Source organism: Aythya marila (assembly GCF_965140915.1).
Source record: "Aythya marila genome assembly, chromosome: 1".
Lineage (NCBI taxonomy): Eukaryota > Metazoa > Chordata > Aves > Anseriformes > Anatidae > Aythya > Aythya marila.
Window position 1 is genome coordinate 194,208,899 of NC_139042.1, and position 23,181 is coordinate 194,232,079.

Here is a 23,181-nt window from a genome sequence, read left to right on the forward strand (position 1 = left end):
AGGTTTGTTTGTTTGTTTTTTTTTTCATATTTGGGTTTTGCTTCTATTCAGGGTATATTGTATTGCTTTGTATGATTTGGTATAAATCTCAAGAAATTCCACTGAAGTTATTGCACTCAAAGTAGTGTTATTGGGCTGCCCCAGTTGAACTTGCTTAAACATTCATTAATTTTTTTATTTATTTTTTTTTATAGCAGTTAGTTCACATCCATAGGAAAAACCTGGACACTGAACATCCATCCATGTTACAAAATTTTACTTCCTATCCCTCCATTTAAAAATGAAAAGAAAACTCTTATTCTTTCATCCCTATATCTTCACTGAAGTTAGTCAGTTATATTAGTTCAGAACAATCAGTAACTGAATTCAGAATAACAAAAAAGAATTAGTTATAACTTAATTGATGTATCGTAAAATCCTAATCTCTGGAAGTCAACATCAAAACAAAGAATATTACCGCAGTTCAATCGTCAGATGCAATCTGGTGGTAGTTCACCATATTGTAGAAAAGCTGAACAGTCGGTGGGAAAAATAACAGTGTAACACTTTGCTCCTATCAACATTTATTTTTGTACTTCATTCAGAATGGAATTCACCTCCTTGAACTTCAGATTTGTACAGCTGAGCCAATCTCCGTAGGATGCCTCTACAGGAGAAAGCTATTCCCCTTCCTCGTAACATAAAATCTTTACAAAGTAAATTTGTCTATTATGATCCATCAGAACATATATATGCATAGATCACTCAATGTTTTCCTCCTCTGGGATGCTCTGTCATGAGTGCGTTTGTGAAGACTTCTAAGCATGATTTTTTTCAATAACAATTCCTTTTACGATGTTTCAGATTCTTATTGGAGGAAACATCTCTGGCAATACAGTATTAGAAGATGATTTTACCACTCTGGATAGTAGAAAGTGGCTGCTCCATCCTGGTGGCACAAAGATGCCAGTCTGTGGGTCTACTGGGGATGCTTTAGTGTTCATCGAGAAAGCTAGCACCCGCTATGTTGTAACCACTGACATTGTTGTCAACGAAGACTCTTTCTTGCAAATAGATTTTGCAGCATCCTGCTCTGTCACGGATTCCTGCTATGGTAATGACTGCCTAGTAAATCCTGCCATTTCTCTTACTTTCTTGCATGGAAAATTTCACCTGTTTTATTGTTCCATTATCCATCATAACAAGAACTGAGAAACCAAAGAAAACTGCATGTTTCTGTCAGGAACTGTAATATCAGCATTTATTGTTGGTACCTGAAGCCTAAGATAAACTAAAGTATGTTTTCTTCTCCAGGCAGTTAAGTTGTAGTTCAACTCATTTAAGAAAAATACTAGCAGCTGTCTTACTCTAGTTTATTTGCCAGCATATTGTATCCACTGCTTGGGATGATGTTCTGGTTCTAATAATAAGCATCTGGGTGTTCCCAGCATATGTTTCTTGTTTTGTGGGTTTGCAGTTTTTGAGAAGTAAGTTTCAATTCAGATCTCATTTGCACTTGTATGACTAAGAAATAGTTTTTATTAGCCTACTTCTGACACGAGCTAAGTCAGAATCGATTGTGAAAATTTGTACAATCCATATGAAATAGAAAGTACGTATATATTTGTATGCATATGTCTATGTATGAATGTGTGCATATATCTATGCACACATATATAAGCATATATACATGCATGTACACATAATGATGTAATTTTTTATTGTCTGGTTTCCTTTTTGTTCATACAATGCATATTCAGTGCAGAGCAGGTTTTTGCACATATATACATATGTTTACATACTCATGCTTTTATCTGTACATATCTATACATACGTATATATGTGCAAAAACCTGCTCTGCAGTGAGTATGCATCACAGGGAAATTAAAAATTGGGTCATTATGTGGATTTTAAAATGCACAAACAATAGGTATTCCTAGCTTTTGATTGTATAACTTGTTTATACATGTTAGATTACATTCTTTTAGCATAGCATTTGGGGGTGCATTTTTATTTTTTTATGAGAAGGACAATGTAGTATGTTGGAGCACTCAGTGTGCATAAATTCACTGAGTTACTGACTGTTCCTCTGGAATTCTGCGTGAAAATAGAAAAAGGTTTTACATAAAGTGGCTTACCTGCTTTTGCTGTTCTGAACCCTATGGAAGTAATCAACATTTTACTTATGTCTTCAACAATTTTCTTTTGGTATTAAAACCACTGCAGCATCCCTAAAATGATCTCTGCTAAGTTTAAGTGTTTTGGCAGCTTGTTTATACACTGACAAAGAAATAGTTCCTTCCTTTTTTCGTGGTTATTTCTTTGTCTACTGTGCTTACCATTATCTTAACTTTGTATTAAGTTAAGCAGGACACTACCTAGTCATGCTTCCACTTCTGATGAGGAAAACATTTCAATTTGGTATTGAAGGTTTAACACCAAAAATTCATTTACCCTTGTTTGTATCCACTTGTCCTTGTGTTTCTATAGCACTGCGTTCTGTGCTTAGACATCAAGTAGGACTGATTGGGTGATTAAGGGTCATTTTCTGTGTGTGAGGGTAGTAATGGGCTGGTAGTAATCAAAGAAGATAACAGATTTATCACCACTGTCATTGCAACCATACTCCATGTTTTACAAAGCCAGAAACTTTAGCAGCTGGAATATTTACTACCAATTACAGTTCTGTGCCTATTGATATTTACTTTTTAACGCCTGTATAAAAGTTTAACTTGAAGTATTTAGTGAGCTTGACTAATTTTTATTTTTCATAATCAAATTTATAAGCCCTAAACAGCAAAATAATGAAATTGCTGATTTTTGCTGGGAAATGAATACATTAGTTTAATACGGGTAGATTGTGTTTGAATGAAAATAAGCTCATTGACTAACAAACTCAATTTAAAATTGCTTATGCTGGATACTGAAATGAGCTGGTCTGGAGCGGCATGGAAAGAGTGACTAAACCATCTTGTTGAAGAGCCAGAAGTTTGAATTTGAGAGTTGTTCTGCCTTACACAGAGATTACGACCAGCTGAGTTCTCATCATTCAGCTTGAAAAACAAAAAGCTTCTGGTCGTGATGCTGTCACATCACTTTCTTATATGCTGCAGCTACAGAAATTGGCTTGAATTAATCCTGGTGACTTGACAGATTACTTTATCTTTGCACCTGTGGTCCTTTGAGTTAGGTGGCTGATGGGTACTGCAGCATTCTCCTGAGTTACACTTGTTCAGCAACATATAATGTCTATTCCAGCAATGCCATCATCTTTGTGCTCATGACACAAAGTTTTGAAAAGTTTTGAGCGTAGTTTTTTTTGTTGTTTTTTTTTTTTTTGTCAGAGTAGTCTTGTGACTAAAGGTTTGTCGTAGACCTATGCGTGTGAATCTCTCACTGACTTACTGTCTTTCCACCCTTAGCTATTGAACTGGAATATTCAGTGGACCTTGGACTGACCTGGCACCCGATTTTGAGAGACTGTCTTCCCACTAATGTGGAATGTAACAAGTACCATCTTCAGAGGATTCTCATATCAGACACTTTCAACAAGTGGACCCGGATTACTTTGCCTCTGCCTCCCTACACGAGGTATCTCTCTGGTTTTCTGCAGAATAAATCTAAATACATGGCTGTGTATTGAGATATGATACATTATAGTGTTAAAATAATTGTATCTTGACATTCTTGTTTGGTCAATGTGGATAGCAATGCATAAGTAAAGAAAACTCCATCCTGCTTTGCATAAAAATTGCAAAGCTACTACGTATATTTACTTTTCTTAGTTATTTAGAAACAGGAAATTGTGTACCTGGGGAGGGGCAGGAGCAGGGGGAACTCTTTAAGAATCTCATAGTGTTGTCACCCTCACAAAATTTGGTTGTTTTGGTGGCTGATTGTCTGAGTCCCCCACCTGCATTCTGTTCTTGCTGTTCTTGGCTATGAGCTGGTGTTTTAAGAGTAACACTTTTTAGGCTTCTTGTTTTTCTGTGCATGCCTTGTATCGTTTGGTTCTCTATCAACATTTACACATGCCCCATTTTCACCACCTCTTCCTTGTTGTACTTTATTTTGTCTTTGAGGGAAGAAAACTTGTGGGATTTGTTGGGAAGCTGCATTTTATGCAGTGAAAGGAGCACTGACTGCTAGTGGGAGCACTGCCATATGTTTCGTAATGATGCTCTGAAAACAGTTCAGCTTTGGTTGGTTGGTTGTGTGGTTGTTCTTTGTGTTTGTTTGTTTGCTTGTTTGTTTGTCGGAAAAATCCATATAGGGCCAAGTGGGTAATTCAGACTTCCAGTTCTTGTCCATCTTGATGTGCTGTTAGCTGTGACTGTCCCCCATGCAGCCATACCTGATAATACCAGTGTAGTGCTAGGCCAACATAAAACCCAGGAAAAAAGGTGAATGTCAGGCTCTCTGCACAACTTCACTCTACAGCTCTTCTCCTACTGCTGAGCTCCATTTCCTAACCAAAGGCATAGGCCAAGTTAACTGCTGTTACAGATGTCGCCACAGTTCAGGCAGTGCTTACACCTGTTTGAGAAGATTGTTATAAAAGATGCCAATGAACACACACAGAAGTTTTGAAACAGAGACCTTTATTTTCCAGAAATTGTACTGAGAGCACCTATAAAGTTACCACAAGTTTTGAAACTGGAAGTGGAAAAGTCCATGTTCTGTTACTAATTGTTTTGGCATCTAAACTCCTCCCTATCTCCATTGCAGTGACTTATGTCAAGTGATAGTATATTTAGGACTTGTTCCCAGCAATGATCTCCTCTGCTTACTTGTTGTATTGCTTCACTATGTATTGTCTACAAAATCCATTACCTCAACAGTCCTTATAAAAAGCCTGTAAATTTGTGTTCAGAAAGGATTTTCTAAAGCTTCACAGGATAAATAAGGACTGGGGCTGATGCTCCAAACCAATTGAATTCGGACCTAAAAGGAACATATCACCTGAGATTAACTCAGTTTTGTACGTAGCTGTGCTTTTAAAACTGAAATTTTTTGAGTGCTATATGTCAAAGGAAGAAGTCTGATCCCTATTGAGGCAAAAAAAAATTGCTATTCTCTCCAATCCAATAACTATATATCTTGGCTCAAGTAATACCATTTCCCAGAGATATTAAGATAGGGATTGTGTGAGAGAGGCTATTACAACCTTAGCTCACGAGCAATGGAAAACTTAACCTTTAGAATAAGGAATAGTACAGCCCTTTAGTAAAGGTGCAATTTTTTTTTTTATGCTGTTTTACTACTTCAAGCTGCATAATAGCACATGTATTTATGACTATTTATATCTGTACATCTTAGGGACTTGCAGGCTACTTAGTCAACAGCTTGGCCTAGTGCACAGCCCCCATACTGACATAGCATTTTAGGGCTCACATACCCCACTGTGCTATATAACCTGTGGCCTGCAGAAGGCAATGAACACTTCATTATATCTTAGAGATTATTTTAAAATGCAAATGCAAACTTAAAGGTTCTCCTAGGAGCATCAGCTCTGTAAGTTGTTAGCGAAGTGCCAAACCTAAAGCAGAGAGAGTGAGATATACATTTTTGTCTTTAAACCTCAAGGACTCCCTCCCAGTTTATGCATTTCTTTTAAAAAATGCTGTTTGGCGAACAACTAGACAACACAGCAGTACATTTCTCTTTGGATAAACTTGTTATCCATTCACGTCATGCAATATATTTATTAAGAAATAATTCATAGAATAACATTGAAAAGGTTTATTTTTACACTGAATAAATTTGGGGGATTTTGATGTTTATTTGTTTTGGGGTTTACAACTGAATTCTTAAAGAAAACAGACTACGCAAAGTTCAATGCTGCCATCTGGTGCTGTATAGCAAAACACCGACTAGTTTGAATTTAAAATGGTATTCTTGAAAAGTTGCAGAAATTAATCTACTCACAGCTATTCACATACTGGTGTCTACAGCTGTGTGAGATGAATAGCTCTTTGGTGTCCCCTGACTGTTTCAGCTGGGTTTCCATCATCTACCTTGGGAGATAAGACATTTAATTCACATATAGCTGTATCAAAATAAGGTGTTCAAATAGGGACCTAAATTCCACCTTTAATCAAAAAAAGGAAAATGATTTATTGAAAAGAGCCAGGACTGCACTATAGATCATTTCTTAACATTGCCAGCCAAGCTCTGGTTGGAGGGTAGGGAGGAAACTGTGAAGGCAGAGTCACACCATCACTGGTTCCACAAGTCCCATACAGGGCTCACCTGACCCCTGTAGATCTATAAACGCAGTATCTTACATAGGAGCCAACCTATTGTCTACAGCTGCACTATGTAAGTGTAGCCAGGAGGATTCACAGAGGAAAAAGTCAGGTTAGTTCAAAGCTGAAGCAATGAAACTCAGGCTGAGGGTGAAACCTGGAAGATTGGGGTCATCCCAGCTTGATTCAGTTCCCAGCTATCTCCCAGCTTCAGATTTGTGCCAGGACACAGCTTGAACATGGTTATGAGCATCCGTTTGGGCATACCACTTTCCTTCTACCCTCTTTTCCCTTGTGCCAAACACAGCCACTTGCTTTGCTCTCCTCCCTTTCTTAACTCTCACATTCTTGGTCTGCTACGGAGCTTTGTCCTGCAAAGCATCTACACAATTCACTTGCCTCTTTCTGTCACTTCACCCATCAAGGATGGGCCAAATGCATCCTAAAAATTCAGCTAGGAGGACCTCCTTTTCCATTACAAAATTTGGGATGCCACTTCTCCATTCATTAACATTCTGGTCAAATTTATTTGAGACTTGTACAAGCAAGCTGGTACCAGCATGTCCTGGGGCTGCATAGGGACCACAGCAGCTGAGCCCAGCCCTGTCTCCCAGCTGCAAGCTTGCCTGGACTGCTCTCAGAATTTGGGAGCCCTCTTCTTGGCCTTTCAGGGACCTTGTTGCTGTCAGGAATCAGTCCAGGGCTGTGCTGATATTGAATAAATCTTCCAGGAGCAGTCTAGCCGCTAGACTGAAATTTCCCTTCAGTCAAAATAAAGATTAGCTTAGCTGGTGTACTACCTTTCTGGTTTTCTTTCTCCCCCAAAGGTCTCAAGCAACTCGTTTCCGCTGGCACCAGCCTGCTCCCTTTGATAAGCAGCAAACTTGGGCAATTGATAACGTCTACATTGGGGATGGCTGCATAGACATGTGCAGTGGCCATGGGAAGTGCACCCAGGATAACTGTGTGTAAGTGCAACTTTTCCTTTGTCCTACACAGCACTGCAGCATTTCACTCTTCTGTAATTTTAACAAAATCTTAGAAAAGGTTTTGACACAATTTGTAAAACGAAGGAGGGTTTTGCTTTTAAAACTGAACAGGGCATCATGACTGCTGAGGAGCAGAAATAACAACAGGCTGGGTGAATGCTGGGGTTGGCTCTGGCAGACCTCTGCCTGTTCACACATCATGGATGATACCACTGGTCCCTTCTCCAGCAGCCTACACTGCAGCTTGACCACCTTCCCATAAGGGAGGGAGAAGAGGCTCCTTGTGATTGCACACCCCTCTGAGGACATAAAGTGCTCCCCAAAAGTCATCCCTGGTTCCCGAGGGGTTTCACGTCATCTCCCCTTGCCTTCATCCTGGTTCTGGGTGCAGAGCACAAGGGCTGGCAATGGGATGCATCTGCTAAACAAAACAATAGATGCCAGTTCTTCACAAGGCTGTTTTTTGCCTTGTAACTGGTGTTGGCTTGATGGCCTGATGCTTCTGCTTCATAGCAGGGTTTAACCGTGGAGGCAGATGGACTTGGTCCTCAAAAGTGTTTTATATAACAGCACACACAGAGCCCTGCAAAGCTAACAAACAACTACTAGACCTCCCCAGATTTTCTGTCTGGCAACAGAGAAATACCTTCCAGATGGATATGCTACTTTTCCAGTCCACAGATGATAACAGAAATGGGAGAACAGTGGTATAATTGTGCTGTGACTACGTATATTAGTAATATATTCCACTGCAGAAAAAAATACACGTATTCTGGCATTGTCCTATATCCCAACAGCACTGAATCACCGTGGCATGACCTCCTTGGTGAAGTCTGCATAGTAGTAAAACACATTTCTGTGCTTTTATCTAAACTTTGACACAATATAAGAAGAAGGTTTTTCAGATGAGACAAAATACGGGAACCGTATAAAAGAACAACAGTATCTATCCACTAGAACTTTACAGAAACATTTAAAATTTAATGTTAGCAGGGCATTATTAGGCTTAGCACATTCTTTTAAGTTTATCTATCAGAGTAAAATGTATTTTACTGATAACATTCTATGTTGGACTGTATTCTGTATTATCAACTACAATGAAAAAACATGTACACGATACTATCATTCCAAAAATTGTTTTTGTTTCATATCAACAACCTCAAAAAGTGGCAGATGCTTGAAACCCCCATATGCCAGTTGTGCTCTAGTAAATGATGCAGACGGTCTCTGTATGGAATAACACGGCACCTTGATGTGGGATAACATGATGCTGATTAAATCTCTGTGCAGGGCCTTTGCCAGCTGAATTTTGCATTTGTTTTCCTCCACAGCTGTGATGAGCACTGGGGGGGGCTCTACTGTGATGAGCCAGAGACCCCACTTCCGACACAACTGAAGGATAACTTCAATCGCTCGCCGTCAAGCCAGAACTGGCTGACAGTGAACGGGGGCAAGCTGAGCACCGTCTGTGGAGCGGTGGCCTCAGGGATGGCTCTTCACTTCAGCGGGGTTAGTGTTCGGCACGGAGGCTGACTTGCTGCTTTTGACAGTATAAACAGGACTGATTTAAAAAGTTAAATGAATAGCAACATGCTAAAAAAATATTAACGCAGTACACACAAAACATATAATAATTTAAAAAAAAAAAAAAAAAAAAAGATATCCTTTGGTTAGCTGAAGGGCAAAGTCAGGTAGGTCCTACAGCCTGGTGCCAGCCAGATACACTCCAGGATAGCCGATACCATGATCCTGGCTATTCTGCAGCCAGGAAAATGAGTAATGCTGCAGAGGCATCCTGAAAGCAGCCGTGGTAGGGCCTTTGGAGGTGGAGCTGATAGATCAAAGCACAGTTGAAGTATGTAGACATTCAGACCCACCCTCTGATAATAGCCTCTTCATAGCACTTACAATTTCCACAGAAACTGCAGTTTGGTGCAGCTTCTAATCAGCCCACAGGGGTAAATTAATAACTAAGTATTTGCATGTGTATAATGTGCACTTGCTCCTTGGAAATATGTCTGTGTGTAGACTTATCCTTCAGATATTTCATTATTGGGTATTTTTTCAGTGTTAGCTTAGAGTAAAATTGCTTGTGTTTTAGCTACATACACAGCTGTATAAGCCAGACTGCTGCTGAATTAAAGTGTGCTTTAGGTAGCCTCAGGTTTATCAAAATGACAGGATATTATTTTAGAAACATAAAACTTGGGCTTACATATATCTTTCATGCAAGGGAACTAGGTTCAAACTATGCAAGTTTTCTAAAATAAATTGACAGAAACATTTACATTTCTACTTCCTTCCTAAGTAGGAACCACTAATTAACAGACTAAGCAGGAATTTTGGGACAGCACACATATTAAAATTGCTGTGCCATCTGATTGTTTGCATAAACTGAGCTATTAGCACATAGTCAGTGAATCATTAACTCTGCATGGAGAACATAGTGTGGTACACTGGAGGTGTGGATTTTTGTAACTCTTCTATTCAGCATAAAGGTGAAGCCATTCTTGATGCTTAATTTTATAAAGCTGTAGGTGCAAGTACCAACATATGTATTTTCCAAATGGAACATAACTGAAACTGTGTTGTCAGAGAAAGTCATTTATTGCTCTGTTGTAGCTTTACTTTTATTATAATTTGTTGAAGTTGTACTATTTTGAAGGTTTTACAACATGAAGCTTTATTAGTAGTGATTGCGTAGTCTACCAATTTTTATGTTCATAAGTTTTGCCAGACAGCACCAGCCAACATAATTTTTCATTACTTTTAAGGGCTGCAGCCGTACATTAGTTACGGTTGACTTGAACCTCACCAATGCAGAATTCATCCAGTTTTATTTCATGTATGGATGTCTGATAACTCCCAATAACCGCAACCAAGGAGTACTGCTGGAGTATTCAGTGAATGGTGGAATTACCTGGAGCCTCTTAATGGAAATTTTCTATGACCAATTCAGCAAACCTGGGTTTGTAAATACCTTCTTCTGCATATATAATTTCCTGTACTAGGTCAAGTGTTCTTTATTGTTTCATAACAACCTCTCTGATTTATTACTGCTGTAGTTTAGATGATCTTTAAGAGTTCAGCTTGTCTAGTCCTGCAAGCATTTATGAATGGCTTTAGTGCATGTGTTTGAGGATCAGCATTTGTTCAGCTGCAAGGTCAGAAATATAGGAAGACAGCTACTACAATAACGTCCATCCTGGTCTTGAAGATACTTTCATTAGCAATCTAGTTCCTTACTGACAAGAGCAGAAATTCATCACTTGAACTTGTTAGAAAACAGTGTATAGAGGAGAAACCTATTTCTCCAGATATCTGTGAAAAGGTCTACACTACACTCAAACCCTATTTTGAGACATTTGTGAAGTTCAAACCAGCATAGATAGGGGTGGACTTTTTCTTCACTAATTAGTTTAAAATACTCATAGAAAATGGGGCTGTGAGGGGCCCATTACTTGACATTTTATTTGAATGCACACAAATAAATCACTAGCATTTTAATAGAAATCAATCACTAGCATTTTAATTGTTGTAATAGAAATAAGAACAGTGTACTGGAATATTGCTATCTGCTCCAGGTTGAAATTATTAATCTTAATTTTACTTCAACATTTCCCTTCTTAACATTGCCCTATTTAGGACCTAATGGTCATACTCTACCAGTCTAGATGATTACATTTTGTCTCTTAAATCATGATTTGAGCATGTGGGGTTGCTCGAACCTTGCCAGTCTGGCTGCTGATCCTCCCGACCTTACTCTGAGCACCTGTGCAGGGGATAACATTGGGAGTGATCAAAAAGGGCTTTATTTTGGCAATCTCCCATGGGAAAATGTAGGCTAAATCACCTAACCTTTCTCTGCCTTCCCAATTTGCACCTAATATAGGAGACAACAGGAGGGAACCTGGTCAAAACACCTGGTGCAGAGCATTGGGAAGTGTCCTCCTCCTGTGGGTTTCCTACAACTAATTTCCATGTTGTATTTCAGTTTTGTGAACATCCTCCTTCCCTATGATGCCAAAACCATTGGGACACGCTTCCGCTGGTGGCAACCTAAACATGATGGTCTGGACCAGAACGACTGGGCTATCGACAATGTCTTGATCTCTGGCTCAGCTGACCAAAGGACTGTGATGCTCGACACCTTCAGCAGTGCTCCCCTGCCACAGCATGAGCGCTCCCCTGCTGATGCAGGACCTGTTGGGAGGATCGCCTTTGACATGTTTATGGAAGACAAAACTACAGGTAAAGGTGTTACATGGGTCTGAATTAAAGGGCAAGAAGTCAGCGCAGTGATTTCTAAATCTTGCTGCACCTCTGAATCTTTGCGTCACTGTGATGGATGTCATAGATAATCCCATCACTACAGGTGTCTTTGCTTCTTTCTTTTTAGTTCACAAAATGAAAATGTAATGTAATTTTTCTTTTTTTCTTTTTTTTTTTTTTTACTGAGTGAAATTACTTAGAAAATAAATTTATTTTCAAAGAGAGAAAAAAAAGATGAAAAAAACACTAGGTTATTCTAAGCAGGTTTATTAACTGTTTTGTTTTCTGTTTGTTATTTTGTTTAAACATCCTTTAGAGAAGTTAAGTTATATTTTACATATAAATTTTGTAGAGGACGAAGTATTTCTGAATGTTCACAAGGCTTAACAAGTCATAGTGCTGGGGTGTACTTTGGGGTATACAGACGTAGTCAATGTCTGTAAGAAAATTCTTTTATAACATCCAGCACAAGAGAAGAGATTTTGAATAAACCTCAGAACCTTACTTCTTTAACATTAAAAATATAATAATGTTATAACGCTTTCATAAGAGAGTAGTAAGAGGTGTTTTAAGCAATAAATGCAATAAATATGTACATAGGAGACATGACTGACATTCCAAGGAGCAATACTAAATAATTCTCATGTAGGCTGAAAAATAAAATATCTTCAGTGGTTAACACTACTTTGTGACTGTTTTCTGTACCTCATGTTGTCATTGAAAACTACGGACATTCCCATATATTTTCAAGTGAATGAACACTGGTTATTCCATGATGACTGCTCAATTGAGAGGTTTTGTGATTCTCCTGATGGTGTCATGATCTGTGGGAGCCATGATGGCAGAGAGGTTTACGCAGTCACCCATGACCTGACTCCAACAGAAGGCTGGATTATGCAATTCAAGGTAAAATCTGTCTTCTACATAATTATTCTAAACTCCATTTTGCTCCAATTCTAAGCTGAGTTTTCAAGAGGTATGATGATGTCTGTAACTATGCATAAACCATTCCTTGCAGGACAAAATGTTGTTATTAAGCTGTCGTTATTTGTCTCATCTACAACTTGTTGGTCAGCTTTAACACTGTGGGCCATTCTCAGAGGTGACACACTCCTCTCCTCCAGCACAGAAGTTGTATGGATGTCATATATGATGCCCATTATTCCTATAGGAAGAATATTTAGTACATATAAGGTGCCTATTTTGTTACAGATGCTTGGTGAAGGGAAAGCAGCTCAAAAATGGCCACGCCTCATCTGTGTGGGCATATATTCACATCAAACCTGTAATCAACCACATTTCATACAACCCTTTACCTAAAATGAAGAAACAATCCAGCAGTATATGGAAGTTGTAAGAGCTATTCGCACAATTCTCCTACAAAGAAGGTCCACTGGACAAAAATGACCTGGGTGGCCTCCCCTGAAATACCTAAATATTAGGCCGTGCAGGAGAGGAGAACAGCTTCCTCAGTTATAGGGCACGGGCACAAGTGACAGTACCTGGATATCCAGACATCCGGAGAGGTGATATAGCTGGAAAAAAAAAAAAAAAAAAAAAAAAAAGAAGCTGGTGACTTCTCTGAATCTTGGAAATCTTGGGATGAGACCTGTAGATGACCGGTATGATACAGACAGTGTTACTGACATGATTTTGAGCAAAATTCAGCCGTCAGTTTTCAGATTCAACATTTTTTAAACTCTAATCACCACCACAATTAATTCTAATTCACTTGTGCTCTCTTCTTTATTAGGTTTCTGTTGGATGTAAAACCTCGGAAAAACTTGCACAAAATCAGGTCCATGTGCAGTACTCCACTGACTTTGGTGTTAGCTGGAATTATTTAGTACCTCAGTGTTTACCAGCTGATCCAAAATGTTCTGGGAGTGTTTCACAGCCATCTGTTTTCTTTCCCACAAAAGGGTGGAAAAGAGTAACTTACTCACTGCCTGAAAACCTCGTGGGCAAGTAAGTATCAGTTCATTACTTGTTATGTCTTGGATTCAGTACATCCCGAAAAACACAACAGGAAACACATGTGCCTATTCATTTTCTTTCAAAGAAAGTGCATCTTGCAATGTTTACATTTATTACATATGCTGTATGGTTTTATTTCCTATCAAGATTGATCATGACTCTTGATCTAAACAAATGGCAAAGTTTTTCTTGCTTCTCTGCAGTCTGCTCCAGTACAGCATGTTCTGCTCTGTTCAGACAGCTGTGTTCAATTAGGAAGCAAATTTATGACCTTACTGAGTGGAAAACTTACCCTTGCTGTCTGCAGTAGTCCACACATACGCAAGCTATTTGTTTGTGTTTTGTTTTGTTTTTTTTTCTTCAGAAAGGAAACTCTCTTATATTCTTTGAGTAATTTGCAAAGAAAGTATTACCATAAATGAAATTCTCTCTCAAGAAGCCAGTATAGATTTTTCCAGCTTCCACAGTGACCAAAATCTATCCATATGTGACCAATAGTACATTTGTGAAGAAGTAGATATGGATATATCATAAAATTGCTTTCAGCAGAGACTGACAGATATTACTTGTGGAAGCCTGGAGGATACCACAGTCATAAGTATATTGTATTTCACCTACCTGTTTTCATTTGAGCAAAGTTGTTTCATACATATCTGTCTGTTTTCCTTTGTTTCTGCACATTTAGTCCTGTGAGGTTTCGGTTCTATCAGAAATATTCAGATATGCAGTGGGCCATTGATAATTTCTATCTGGGCCCTGGTTGTCTGGAAAATTGTAGAGGTCATGGAGACTGCCTCAAAGAGCAATGCATCTGTGATCCTGGATACTCAGGTCCAAACTGCTATCTGACCCAAACACTAAAGGTAATTTTACTGCATGTTTTAAAGAGTGAATTTTGACATGATTTTGGCTGAGAATGAAAGAGAAGGGGAGGGAGAGAGAGGAGATTGATCACACTGGAAATTTAGCTTTGATTCATGACAGTCTGAAGATACTCAAATCCATTTTCAGTCCTTTTATCATTTTTAACAAAACTAGTACTACAGTATCCAAGAACTGTTTCATTAATTTTCAGATAACACTGCCCAATAAAGCTGTTCATCTTTAGATTATCATTAGACAGAATTAACCCTTGCACACATTATCATTGATCAAGACCTGTAGAAGGATTGTCTTTATCATGATAGAACTTATTGAATAAATGAATACAAGAAAAATCTTGAAATTTCATCACAGTACAAGTTTTACTGGGGAGAAATTATAAAATAATAATATCTACCATACATAATGGATATGTGGAGAGGTTTTACATAGTCTTGGATAACCACAGTTATGAGTTATACCCATTCATTTGCACGTGGAAATTCTAATGTACTGGATTACCTCCCAAATATGTTAAAATCTAGCCCTAAAATATTTGCATATTTAGCCAGTCAAGTTCGGTTATGTTCATTGATCCTAGAAAAAAAAAATCTTTACAGTGTTTGTAAGTCTTTCAAATGCATTTAGATCAGTTCCAGCTCTGGCCATCAGAAAGGCTTATGGTCATAATTATTTGTGTTTTATGTTAAACACCTTCATTACAGACTTTCCTGAAAGAGCGCTTTGACAATGAAGAAATTAAACCAGATTTATGGATGTCCTTAGAAGGAGGAAGTACTTGCACTGAGTGTGGGATTCTAGCAGAAGACACAACTCTCTATTTTGGAGGTGCAACTGTGAGACAGGCTGTCACTCAAGATCTGGACCTGCGGGGTGCAAAGTATGTCATGTTACCATGTCATTTCAATGGGGAACTCTGTTAAATGCTCACAAAGGAGCAGGCAATACAGCTTGTAGCTCAAATAATTCCTAAGCCACCAAAAGCTATATCAGTTATCTCAGGTAGACACTAATTAGATTATGATTTAATTTGCTACAATGTCCAATGGAGCAAAGGTTTGCATTGCAGTCAGAAAAGATGGTCACAGCAGTTTGGAGGTGTTCTTCAGTGCATTTGGGTCTTCCAGTGTCTCACTAGAGGATTTTATGAGGATTTTTGGAGAGGTGAATGGGAATCATTTAATATTTCAGATTTGCCAAGGAAACTTCTTTTCACTGAAAAACGAGATGGTGGAAAGCATGAGGTTCTCTAAATATTTAATAGTTTTTAGTGGATTGGTAACACAAGGAGATATTTACACCCTCAAGCGTAGACCCAGAATGCAGGGGTGAGATAACAACAGTTCAGATGGCTGCAACTGGTAGCTGAGTCACTAAGATGTGTTTGACAGAAATTCTCCCTGATGGGATCTATGAGCCACTGTTGCCTAAGCAAGAGGTGAACAGCATGGAGTCTAGCTTCCCTGAGTGCCCCACATCGTTGGGGGTGAGAGGAGTCTAAGGGGAAGTGGTGGCATCCAAGGGCAATCTCCACTCAGGATCACCCTCTGGTGCCCTCTGCACCCCACCACTGATTACACCAGAGGCCTGAGAGGTGAGAATACCTCCCTGCAGTGCTTGGTCCTGTCAGCATTTACACACATGACTAGCTTTTCTCAGACAGATTCCCATTGAAAAATGAAAATAAATGGGAAAGAGTATGCTTGGGGAGATTGTGAAGTTGAAGATGTGGCTTTTTTTTCATTTAAAAATGCCTATTTCTCAGAAGTATATCTGTCCTGGCAATGAAAAGCAGGAGAGTCCTCACGCCCTGCTGAGCTGGACCAAGAGATGTGGTAAACAGGGGAAGATGATGCGCAGCTAATGATGTGGGGGAAGCTGCAGTGCTCTTAGCACAGCTAGTAACACCATGCTTGCTGTCAGAAAGGCCTCTCTGAGAAATAAGGTCTCCATTCCTTATTGTTTTGTGGACTCAGCTACCAACTGCCTTGTTTGTCAAGAAACTGATGCTTTTAGTTGAGTTGTAGACCAAGGCCCACCCTACCACAGTGGAAAGGATCCTCTAGGCCCCAGTGAAGCAGCAGGTTCCCTTCCCCAGGAACATCCTGGAGTCAGCAATGCCTGTCCTGCAAAAAGGCAAGACACTGCTGTCACCTCTGCACCACTGGCTCCACTCCTGAGGCACCAGTGGTGTCTCCTGCTGAGTTCAGAACATCACCTCTGCTGGTTGGCCCGTACAAGATGTGTTCCATTTGCATGAGGTAGAAGAGGATGACTTAACTGGAGAGTGATGGAACAACATCAATTTAGACAAGTTAAGGACATCACATAGAAAACAACTTCAGCATCTTTGTCCCTTGGCTGAATGGCTTTAAAGAATTCTATTATTCAGCAAGAATTCATTGAATCACATAGGCTCTCAGTTAGGAAGGGGCCTCAGGAGGTCCCTAGTCCAACCTCATGCTCAAAGCAGGGTCAACTGTGAATTTAGACCAGGTTGCTCAGGTCTGTCTCTCAGTCTTGAAAACCTCCAAGGAGAGAGTTGAGTTAACCATAAAAGTAATATTTTTTTCCTTTATATGCAGTCAGAGCCTCCTTTGTTTCAATGCAGTCACTGTCTCCTGGTTCCTGCCATGCCCCACAGCAAAGTTCTGCTCTGCCTTCCTGATAACCTCCCTGTAGGTTGCTGTCAGATCCTCCTGAAGTCCTATCTTCTTCAAGCTGACCAAGCCTAGGTCCCTCAACCTCTCCTCACAGAGCATATGCTATAGCCCAGACAATTTAGGTGGCCTCCAATGACTTTACCTCAGTTTATCAACTTTTGTGTGTCCTTCACTGCTGCCAGGGCACCTTGTTAAATTATGTTTAGTCCCCTTTCCACCAGGACTCACAAGAAACGGTTAGCAAAGCTGCTCTTGGCCAGTCAGTCCCAGTCTGTACCACAGCAGGGGGTTAGTCCCTCCCACAGGGAGGACTTTGCATTTGTCCTTGTTGAATTTCATGAGGTTCCAGAGGGAACCTCATTATAAGGCAATGTTTTTGGAAGCCTTTGTTCCATTTGTACATCAGTGTTACTTGCTTAAAAATTTTGAGCATTTTCATCATATCTGCTAACAGAAAGGAAACTTCTTGATCTGTACAGATCTTTAATAAATGTAACCCTGTACATTTACTCTTAGATTTCTGCAGTACTGGGGGAGAATCGGTAGTGAAAACAACATGACAACATGCCACAGACCAACTTGCAGAAAGGAGGGAGTGTTGCTAGATTATTCCATTGATGGAGGCAAGTACATCTTGAAGGTTCATCTAAACTACAGCCTTATTCAGTATTTAAGCATCATACATATCTGAGATTATTTTCCATAATCCCCCCCCCCCCCCCCTTGATTTTCATTATCAGTGGCTTCTAGCCAATTTGAATGCTTTACACAATTACAAAATTGCTCTTGTAATGACTACAGTAGCCAACTACCCTTGGAAGTTAAGATTTGTCTATTGGAAGAACATAGCTATTATTTCTGGTGTCCAATTATCTCCCTTAAATCTTTTAGAATAGTCTACCTTATCCTTGTTCTTATTACTAAATCTGCATCTTTTCATTCTAGGGATAAGTTGGACGTTGCTTCATGAGATGGACTACCAAAAATACATCTCAGTCAGACATGACTATATCCTTCTCCCCGAACGTGCTCTGACCAACACAACCCGCTTGAGGTGGTGGCAGCCTTTCACCATCAGCAATGGGATCGTGGTTTCTGGTCCTGATCGGGCGCAGTGGGCTCTGGATAACATATTGATTGGCGGAGCAGAGATCAACCCCAGTCAGCTGGTAGATACATTTGATGATGGTAAGAGGCTGTGACAGGTATTCTATTGTCTGCCATGATCTTATCTGAGAAAAGTGCTATGAGCTTGAAAGCACACTTTTTCTTCTTTTTTAACGTTGCAATTTTTTTGTTTTGTAGACTAGTACTTTTTCTATTCAATTCTTCATGCTACTAATGGGGATGTCTGTATATATATATGCGTATATATATACACAAGTGTATTTAGGTATGTTTGTGTAAATATATGGACATATCAATAAGGAAGGTTTTTGTTGTTTTTTTTCAGTCCAACTCATTTCATTTAAATTTTTGGGTAGGGAGGTTTTATTTAATCATATTTTTAAAAATACTATTATTTAAACATTTAAATTACCTTTGTGGAGCTGATGTTTATATTTTGTCTGCTAGTAGCTTACTTATTGTGTGTCACAACTGCTAGTGTAGATTTAGTGTTTATATTGCTAAAGTACTGTATCTAGTGATTCTGTGGATTCATTACTAAACCTTGATGTTTCCTGAGACAATGCAGTAATTGTATTTAACTCATGTTAATAGAAGGCACCTCTCATGAAGAAAACTGGAGTTTTTACCCTAATGCAGTCAGGACTGCAGGGTTCTGTGGAAATCCGTCATTCCATCTCTACTGGCCAAATAAGAAAAAGGACAAAACACACAACATCCTGTCCTCCAGGGAGCTCATTATACAACCAGGATACATGATGCAGTTTAAAGTAAGAAATGTTCTCTCTCTACAAAGAAAATTTTGTAATGAAAAATCATCTAATTTCTCTCCAGAAGTTCTTCCAGCTAGGAAGCACAATTGGATGAATAAATAATGATTTTATATTAAAATTTAAGGGAAATTTTGAAGTGTAGGTGATGGGAACCAGAAAGCTTGCATGAATGTGAGATGTCAAATTCTTCTGACTGTCTATATGTTTTGGGGGTTACTGAGAAAGATTGGCAGTCTAATCCCTTTCTCCAGAAATTACTGACTCATCAGATAGAGTGAGAATTATTTTCTAAGGTGAGAATGCATGGCATGCAGAATATGCCATTTCCCTCACCTAGCAAATAAGCAGAAAAGGCAAGGTAGATGTGGGCTGGAAAAGAACTGGCATACTGAAAATTCAGGAGCGCTCAGAGTAGAAGTACCCCTTTTGCTTACTTGTGTCACGGAAAGTGATCTAAATAATCAGAGAAACTTTTCTGAATATTTTGCTTCGTTAAAGTGGAATTCTGAATAGACAGAGGCAATAAGAAAATACCTTTGTAATTGTTTCCCAGAATGGGCCCTTCCCCAATCACTATGTCTTAAATAAACCAGGAACAACCATTAAAGCAAGGTTATAAAAATAGTTCTCTTCCTTTTTTTTTTTATTGTTCTTCTGTTTGACAAGACAGCTCCAGATTTTTCCATTTTCAATCAAATTTTCACCTTTTCTCAACATTGTTGCCTATTTTATACTGACTAATGTACTCCCTCAAAGCATTGCTTCCCCCACTTACACAGCATGCCATCTTTAAAGGAATTATATAAAAGAAAAGTCTAACATACTATTTCCTACTGCATGCCAAGACTCCCCAAGCTGCTTATTTTGCTCAGCTTATCATCTTTTTCCTCTGGTTTAAGGGCAACATTTAAGATAACCCATCAACATTGAATTGTTTGTATTACTGAGATCTCTTTGCAAAGTGTTTTTTTCCAGAATTTCTTCTCCTTTTTCTTCACCAATCACAGCAAGGATTTTATTTCTAAACTAAAAACTCAGCTGTAGTGCATGGATACCATTTGGTGCTGAAGTTCTTAAAATTTAGCTTTTGCTACCTATTCAGTCCTATATATTGAGTACAGTAATCTTTCTATTTTAACATGGCACAAATTTGTTTATTGCTCTAGATATTCAGAATAATTCAGTTGTTAAATTTTATTGACTTGAGTTCACACCCACATTTTTTCGTTATGAATTATAAATTTCGTAGGTGATTAATACAAAGCTCAGCATTTCACTTTCTGAAATGCTGAGGAGCTTCCACATCTTCATGTCTCAGAAACAATGTTTCTTTAGATATATAATTTCAAATTTAGGAAATTAGTGTCAGGGTTCTGTTTGAAAATAACAATGAGGGAAAATTAAGTAAAAGCAGTACCTGAAGTATTGTGTCTTTTGTTTTCCACCCACTTTTGATAATTTTTTTCCAACATCTAAGTTGACAAACTTTTTTATACTGCCTGTAAAGAAAAAGAAAAAAAAAAAAAACACCACTTAATCTTATATCACATTAGATGTCTACCTGACTAGTTACAGCAGCCAATTTTCTTTATGCTATAGATCGTGGTTGGCTGTGAAGCAACCTCTTGTGGCGACCTCCACTCTGTGATGCTGGAGTATACTAAGGATGCAAGGTAAATGAGAGCAGAATATATAGACAAAAATAAAATATGAAATTAAAAACCTCAAAGGCTTTTATTTATTAAAGCATTCACTTTGATGTTCATCTTGTAACAGGATCCAAACAAGTCCTGTTTGCAAGCACTGGGATTTGTGTACATAACTCCCATAAATTCTCTTTATAATTTATCCCAGATGCTGACAGATTCATGGCATTGAGCTTGCAGTTACAGTCATGAGCATGCTCCTGTTAAAAATGTGCTCACAGAAAGCCACATTTACAGGAAACTCTTGTTTTAGTGGTACAGGACTGCACATTTAGGACCAAACTATAATCAAGTGGAGGTTACTTAATTCTGATTTGGTCTTTAGCTGACAGAAAAATTAATAATGCTGTTTCCTGTGTTGTAGTATAACAGTGCATTATAATTTGTAAAAGTGAAGGTATATTCTGTGCTTAAATGTTTGTGGGGCATTTTCATGGGGAATGGAAAGTCTTCCAAGGCTGCACCAGGGTTTCACCTTCTCACCTCTTGTCTATCTATGACTACAAAGCATGGAAACTATCACTGACAATCTATTGGGTTTATTTAGTAAGACAGACAATGCCATGACTTTAGAGATTACCTTTCATTATTCTTCCAGTTGTTCTAAGAATATATTTTTTTTGTTGTTTCCTACAGGACAGATTCATGGCAGCTCGTTCAGACACACTGTCTTCCTTCCTCATCTAATAGCATTGGCTGCTCCCCATTTCAGTTCCATGAAGCTACCATCTATAACTCTGTCAACAGCTCCATGTGGAAAAGAATAACTATCCAGCTGCCTGATCATGTGTCTTCCAGGTAGGTTACCAAAAGGTCAGCTCACTGTAGGCCTCTAAAATGTCAGCTGTCTTGCTGGCACTGTCAGCTTTGGAACAACTGGTGAATTAAAAATGCTTCTTTATTGCTGGATTTAGATCTGATACATAATTAATGATTTTTGAGAAAGCTTTTTGTTAATAAATGTGGCTACTGCCAGTAATGTAGTAGTCACCCATTCAGGTTTGGTCTGTCTTTCTAGTTATTAAAGTCACAGCCCTTTCATACAACATTTTTCATTTCATCTGCTGCTGACATATTCGAATGTCATTGTGCAGATGTGTTTAATTGCTAGATATCATAACATCATATTTGGGTTTTGATATTTGCAGTGCAACTCAGTTCAGGTGGATTCAGAAAGGAGAAGAACTAGAGAAGCAAAGCTGGGCTATCGACCACGTGTACATTGGGGAAGCATGCCCTAAGCTCTGCAGTGGTCATGGATATTGCACAACTGGAGCCATTTGCATTTGTGATGAAGGATATCAAGGTTTCATTTTTTCAATTTCTTTCTTATACTTCTACTGCAGTCTAATCTAGCTCAAAAGTAAACAAAAGATATAGACAGAGTGATATATCCTGTCTATATTTATCACTGGAATGCTTGAGTAACAAGCTATAAATTCATAATTTGTCAGGGCTGCAAGTAACAACTATTCCCTTCCTTTCCTCTTCCTGGGTTGAGTCAGTAGTCTCTGCTGTCTGGCACTGTATTTAAAGCCCATTCGATCTTCATTGAAAGCAGGATGTGGCTACCTGCTTACCCAGACACAGCTTTCACCCCTGTATACCTTCCAAGGGTGCAGTCACTTCCAGGGGATGTGTACATGGGATCCAGACGTTGGTGACTGGCACCTGCAAGGGATTCAGTTCTGTGCCCCATCACAACAGAACATTTTGCTCTATTGCTGCAATTCAGATGAGCAGATGTCTAACGGTATCCGAGTGTCCTCATGAAATTATAAGTGTTCTGTGGGAGTGGAGCCGGAGCATTTAGAGCCATCCAGGACAGTCTCATAACTTTATGAGATCAGACTCCTTCCCAGTTTTAAAGGCATTTCCCTTCAACCACCTATTTGAGGTTTCCCTTGTTGGCACCAGTGTAAAACAGGAGAAACCTTGTTGCAATACTTGAAGTTACACTGCTGTAAAAAATAACAGATTAGCAGCCTTGATTTCATAAAAATGAAATCTTTACAGCAATATGTGCACTATTAATCAATCTGCTGAAACATGTTCAGCCTGTAGTCACACTGTATACTGGGCCACAAACTTGAATGTAATTACAATTGACTGTAACTGAATTTTCCCGATTACTTTGATTTTTTTTTTGTGTGTTTTATAACTTCACTATGTCATTTTTAGGTGATGACTGCTCTGTTTTTAGCCATGATCTCCCCAGTTATATTAAAGATAATTTTGAATCTGAAAGAGTCACTGAAATAAATTGGGAAACCATTCAGGGGGGAGTGATAGGGAATGGATGTGGACAGCTGGCACCCTATGCCCACGGAGATTCACTCTATTTTAATGGATGTCAGATACGACAAGCTGTGACTAAGCCTCTGGATCTCACCCGAGCAAGGTAATACTGTGAGCATAAAATGCTCTTTCAGCAGCTCATGAGACATGAAAATATTCCTATGCACGCAAAGCCATGTGGGCCAGCACTGAAGAGGATGAACTAACCTGGCTCTACCATGCAGTCAGATGTGGCTGGCAGATAAACATTAGGGTTGGCAGAACGC

The 23,181-nt window shown here is 38.9% G+C and overlaps 1 protein-coding gene across 1 annotated transcript in view; it reads left to right on the forward strand.

Annotated features, from left to right (window-relative positions):
* The window catches only part of RELN (reelin), a 287,703-nt gene that overhangs the window by 252,554 nt on the left and 11,968 nt on the right, over positions 1 to 23,181 (forward strand). The window contains exons 45-61 of the mRNA XM_082777470.1: positions 844 to 1,093; positions 3,402 to 3,570; positions 7,055 to 7,195; positions 8,548 to 8,725; positions 9,991 to 10,184; positions 11,211 to 11,467; positions 12,240 to 12,394; positions 13,242 to 13,456; positions 14,151 to 14,328; positions 15,052 to 15,227; positions 17,527 to 17,633; positions 17,956 to 18,198; positions 18,733 to 18,908; positions 20,511 to 20,584; positions 21,254 to 21,415; positions 21,766 to 21,923; positions 22,799 to 23,018. Of these exons, the coding sequence (XP_082633596.1) occupies positions 844 to 1,093; positions 3,402 to 3,570; positions 7,055 to 7,195; positions 8,548 to 8,725; positions 9,991 to 10,184; positions 11,211 to 11,467; positions 12,240 to 12,394; positions 13,242 to 13,456; positions 14,151 to 14,328; positions 15,052 to 15,227; positions 17,527 to 17,633; positions 17,956 to 18,198; positions 18,733 to 18,908; positions 20,511 to 20,584; positions 21,254 to 21,415; positions 21,766 to 21,923; positions 22,799 to 23,018 (3,053 nt within the window). The remainder of the gene's footprint in view (positions 1 to 843; positions 1,094 to 3,401; positions 3,571 to 7,054; positions 7,196 to 8,547; positions 8,726 to 9,990; positions 10,185 to 11,210; positions 11,468 to 12,239; positions 12,395 to 13,241; positions 13,457 to 14,150; positions 14,329 to 15,051; positions 15,228 to 17,526; positions 17,634 to 17,955; positions 18,199 to 18,732; positions 18,909 to 20,510; positions 20,585 to 21,253; positions 21,416 to 21,765; positions 21,924 to 22,798; positions 23,019 to 23,181) is intronic.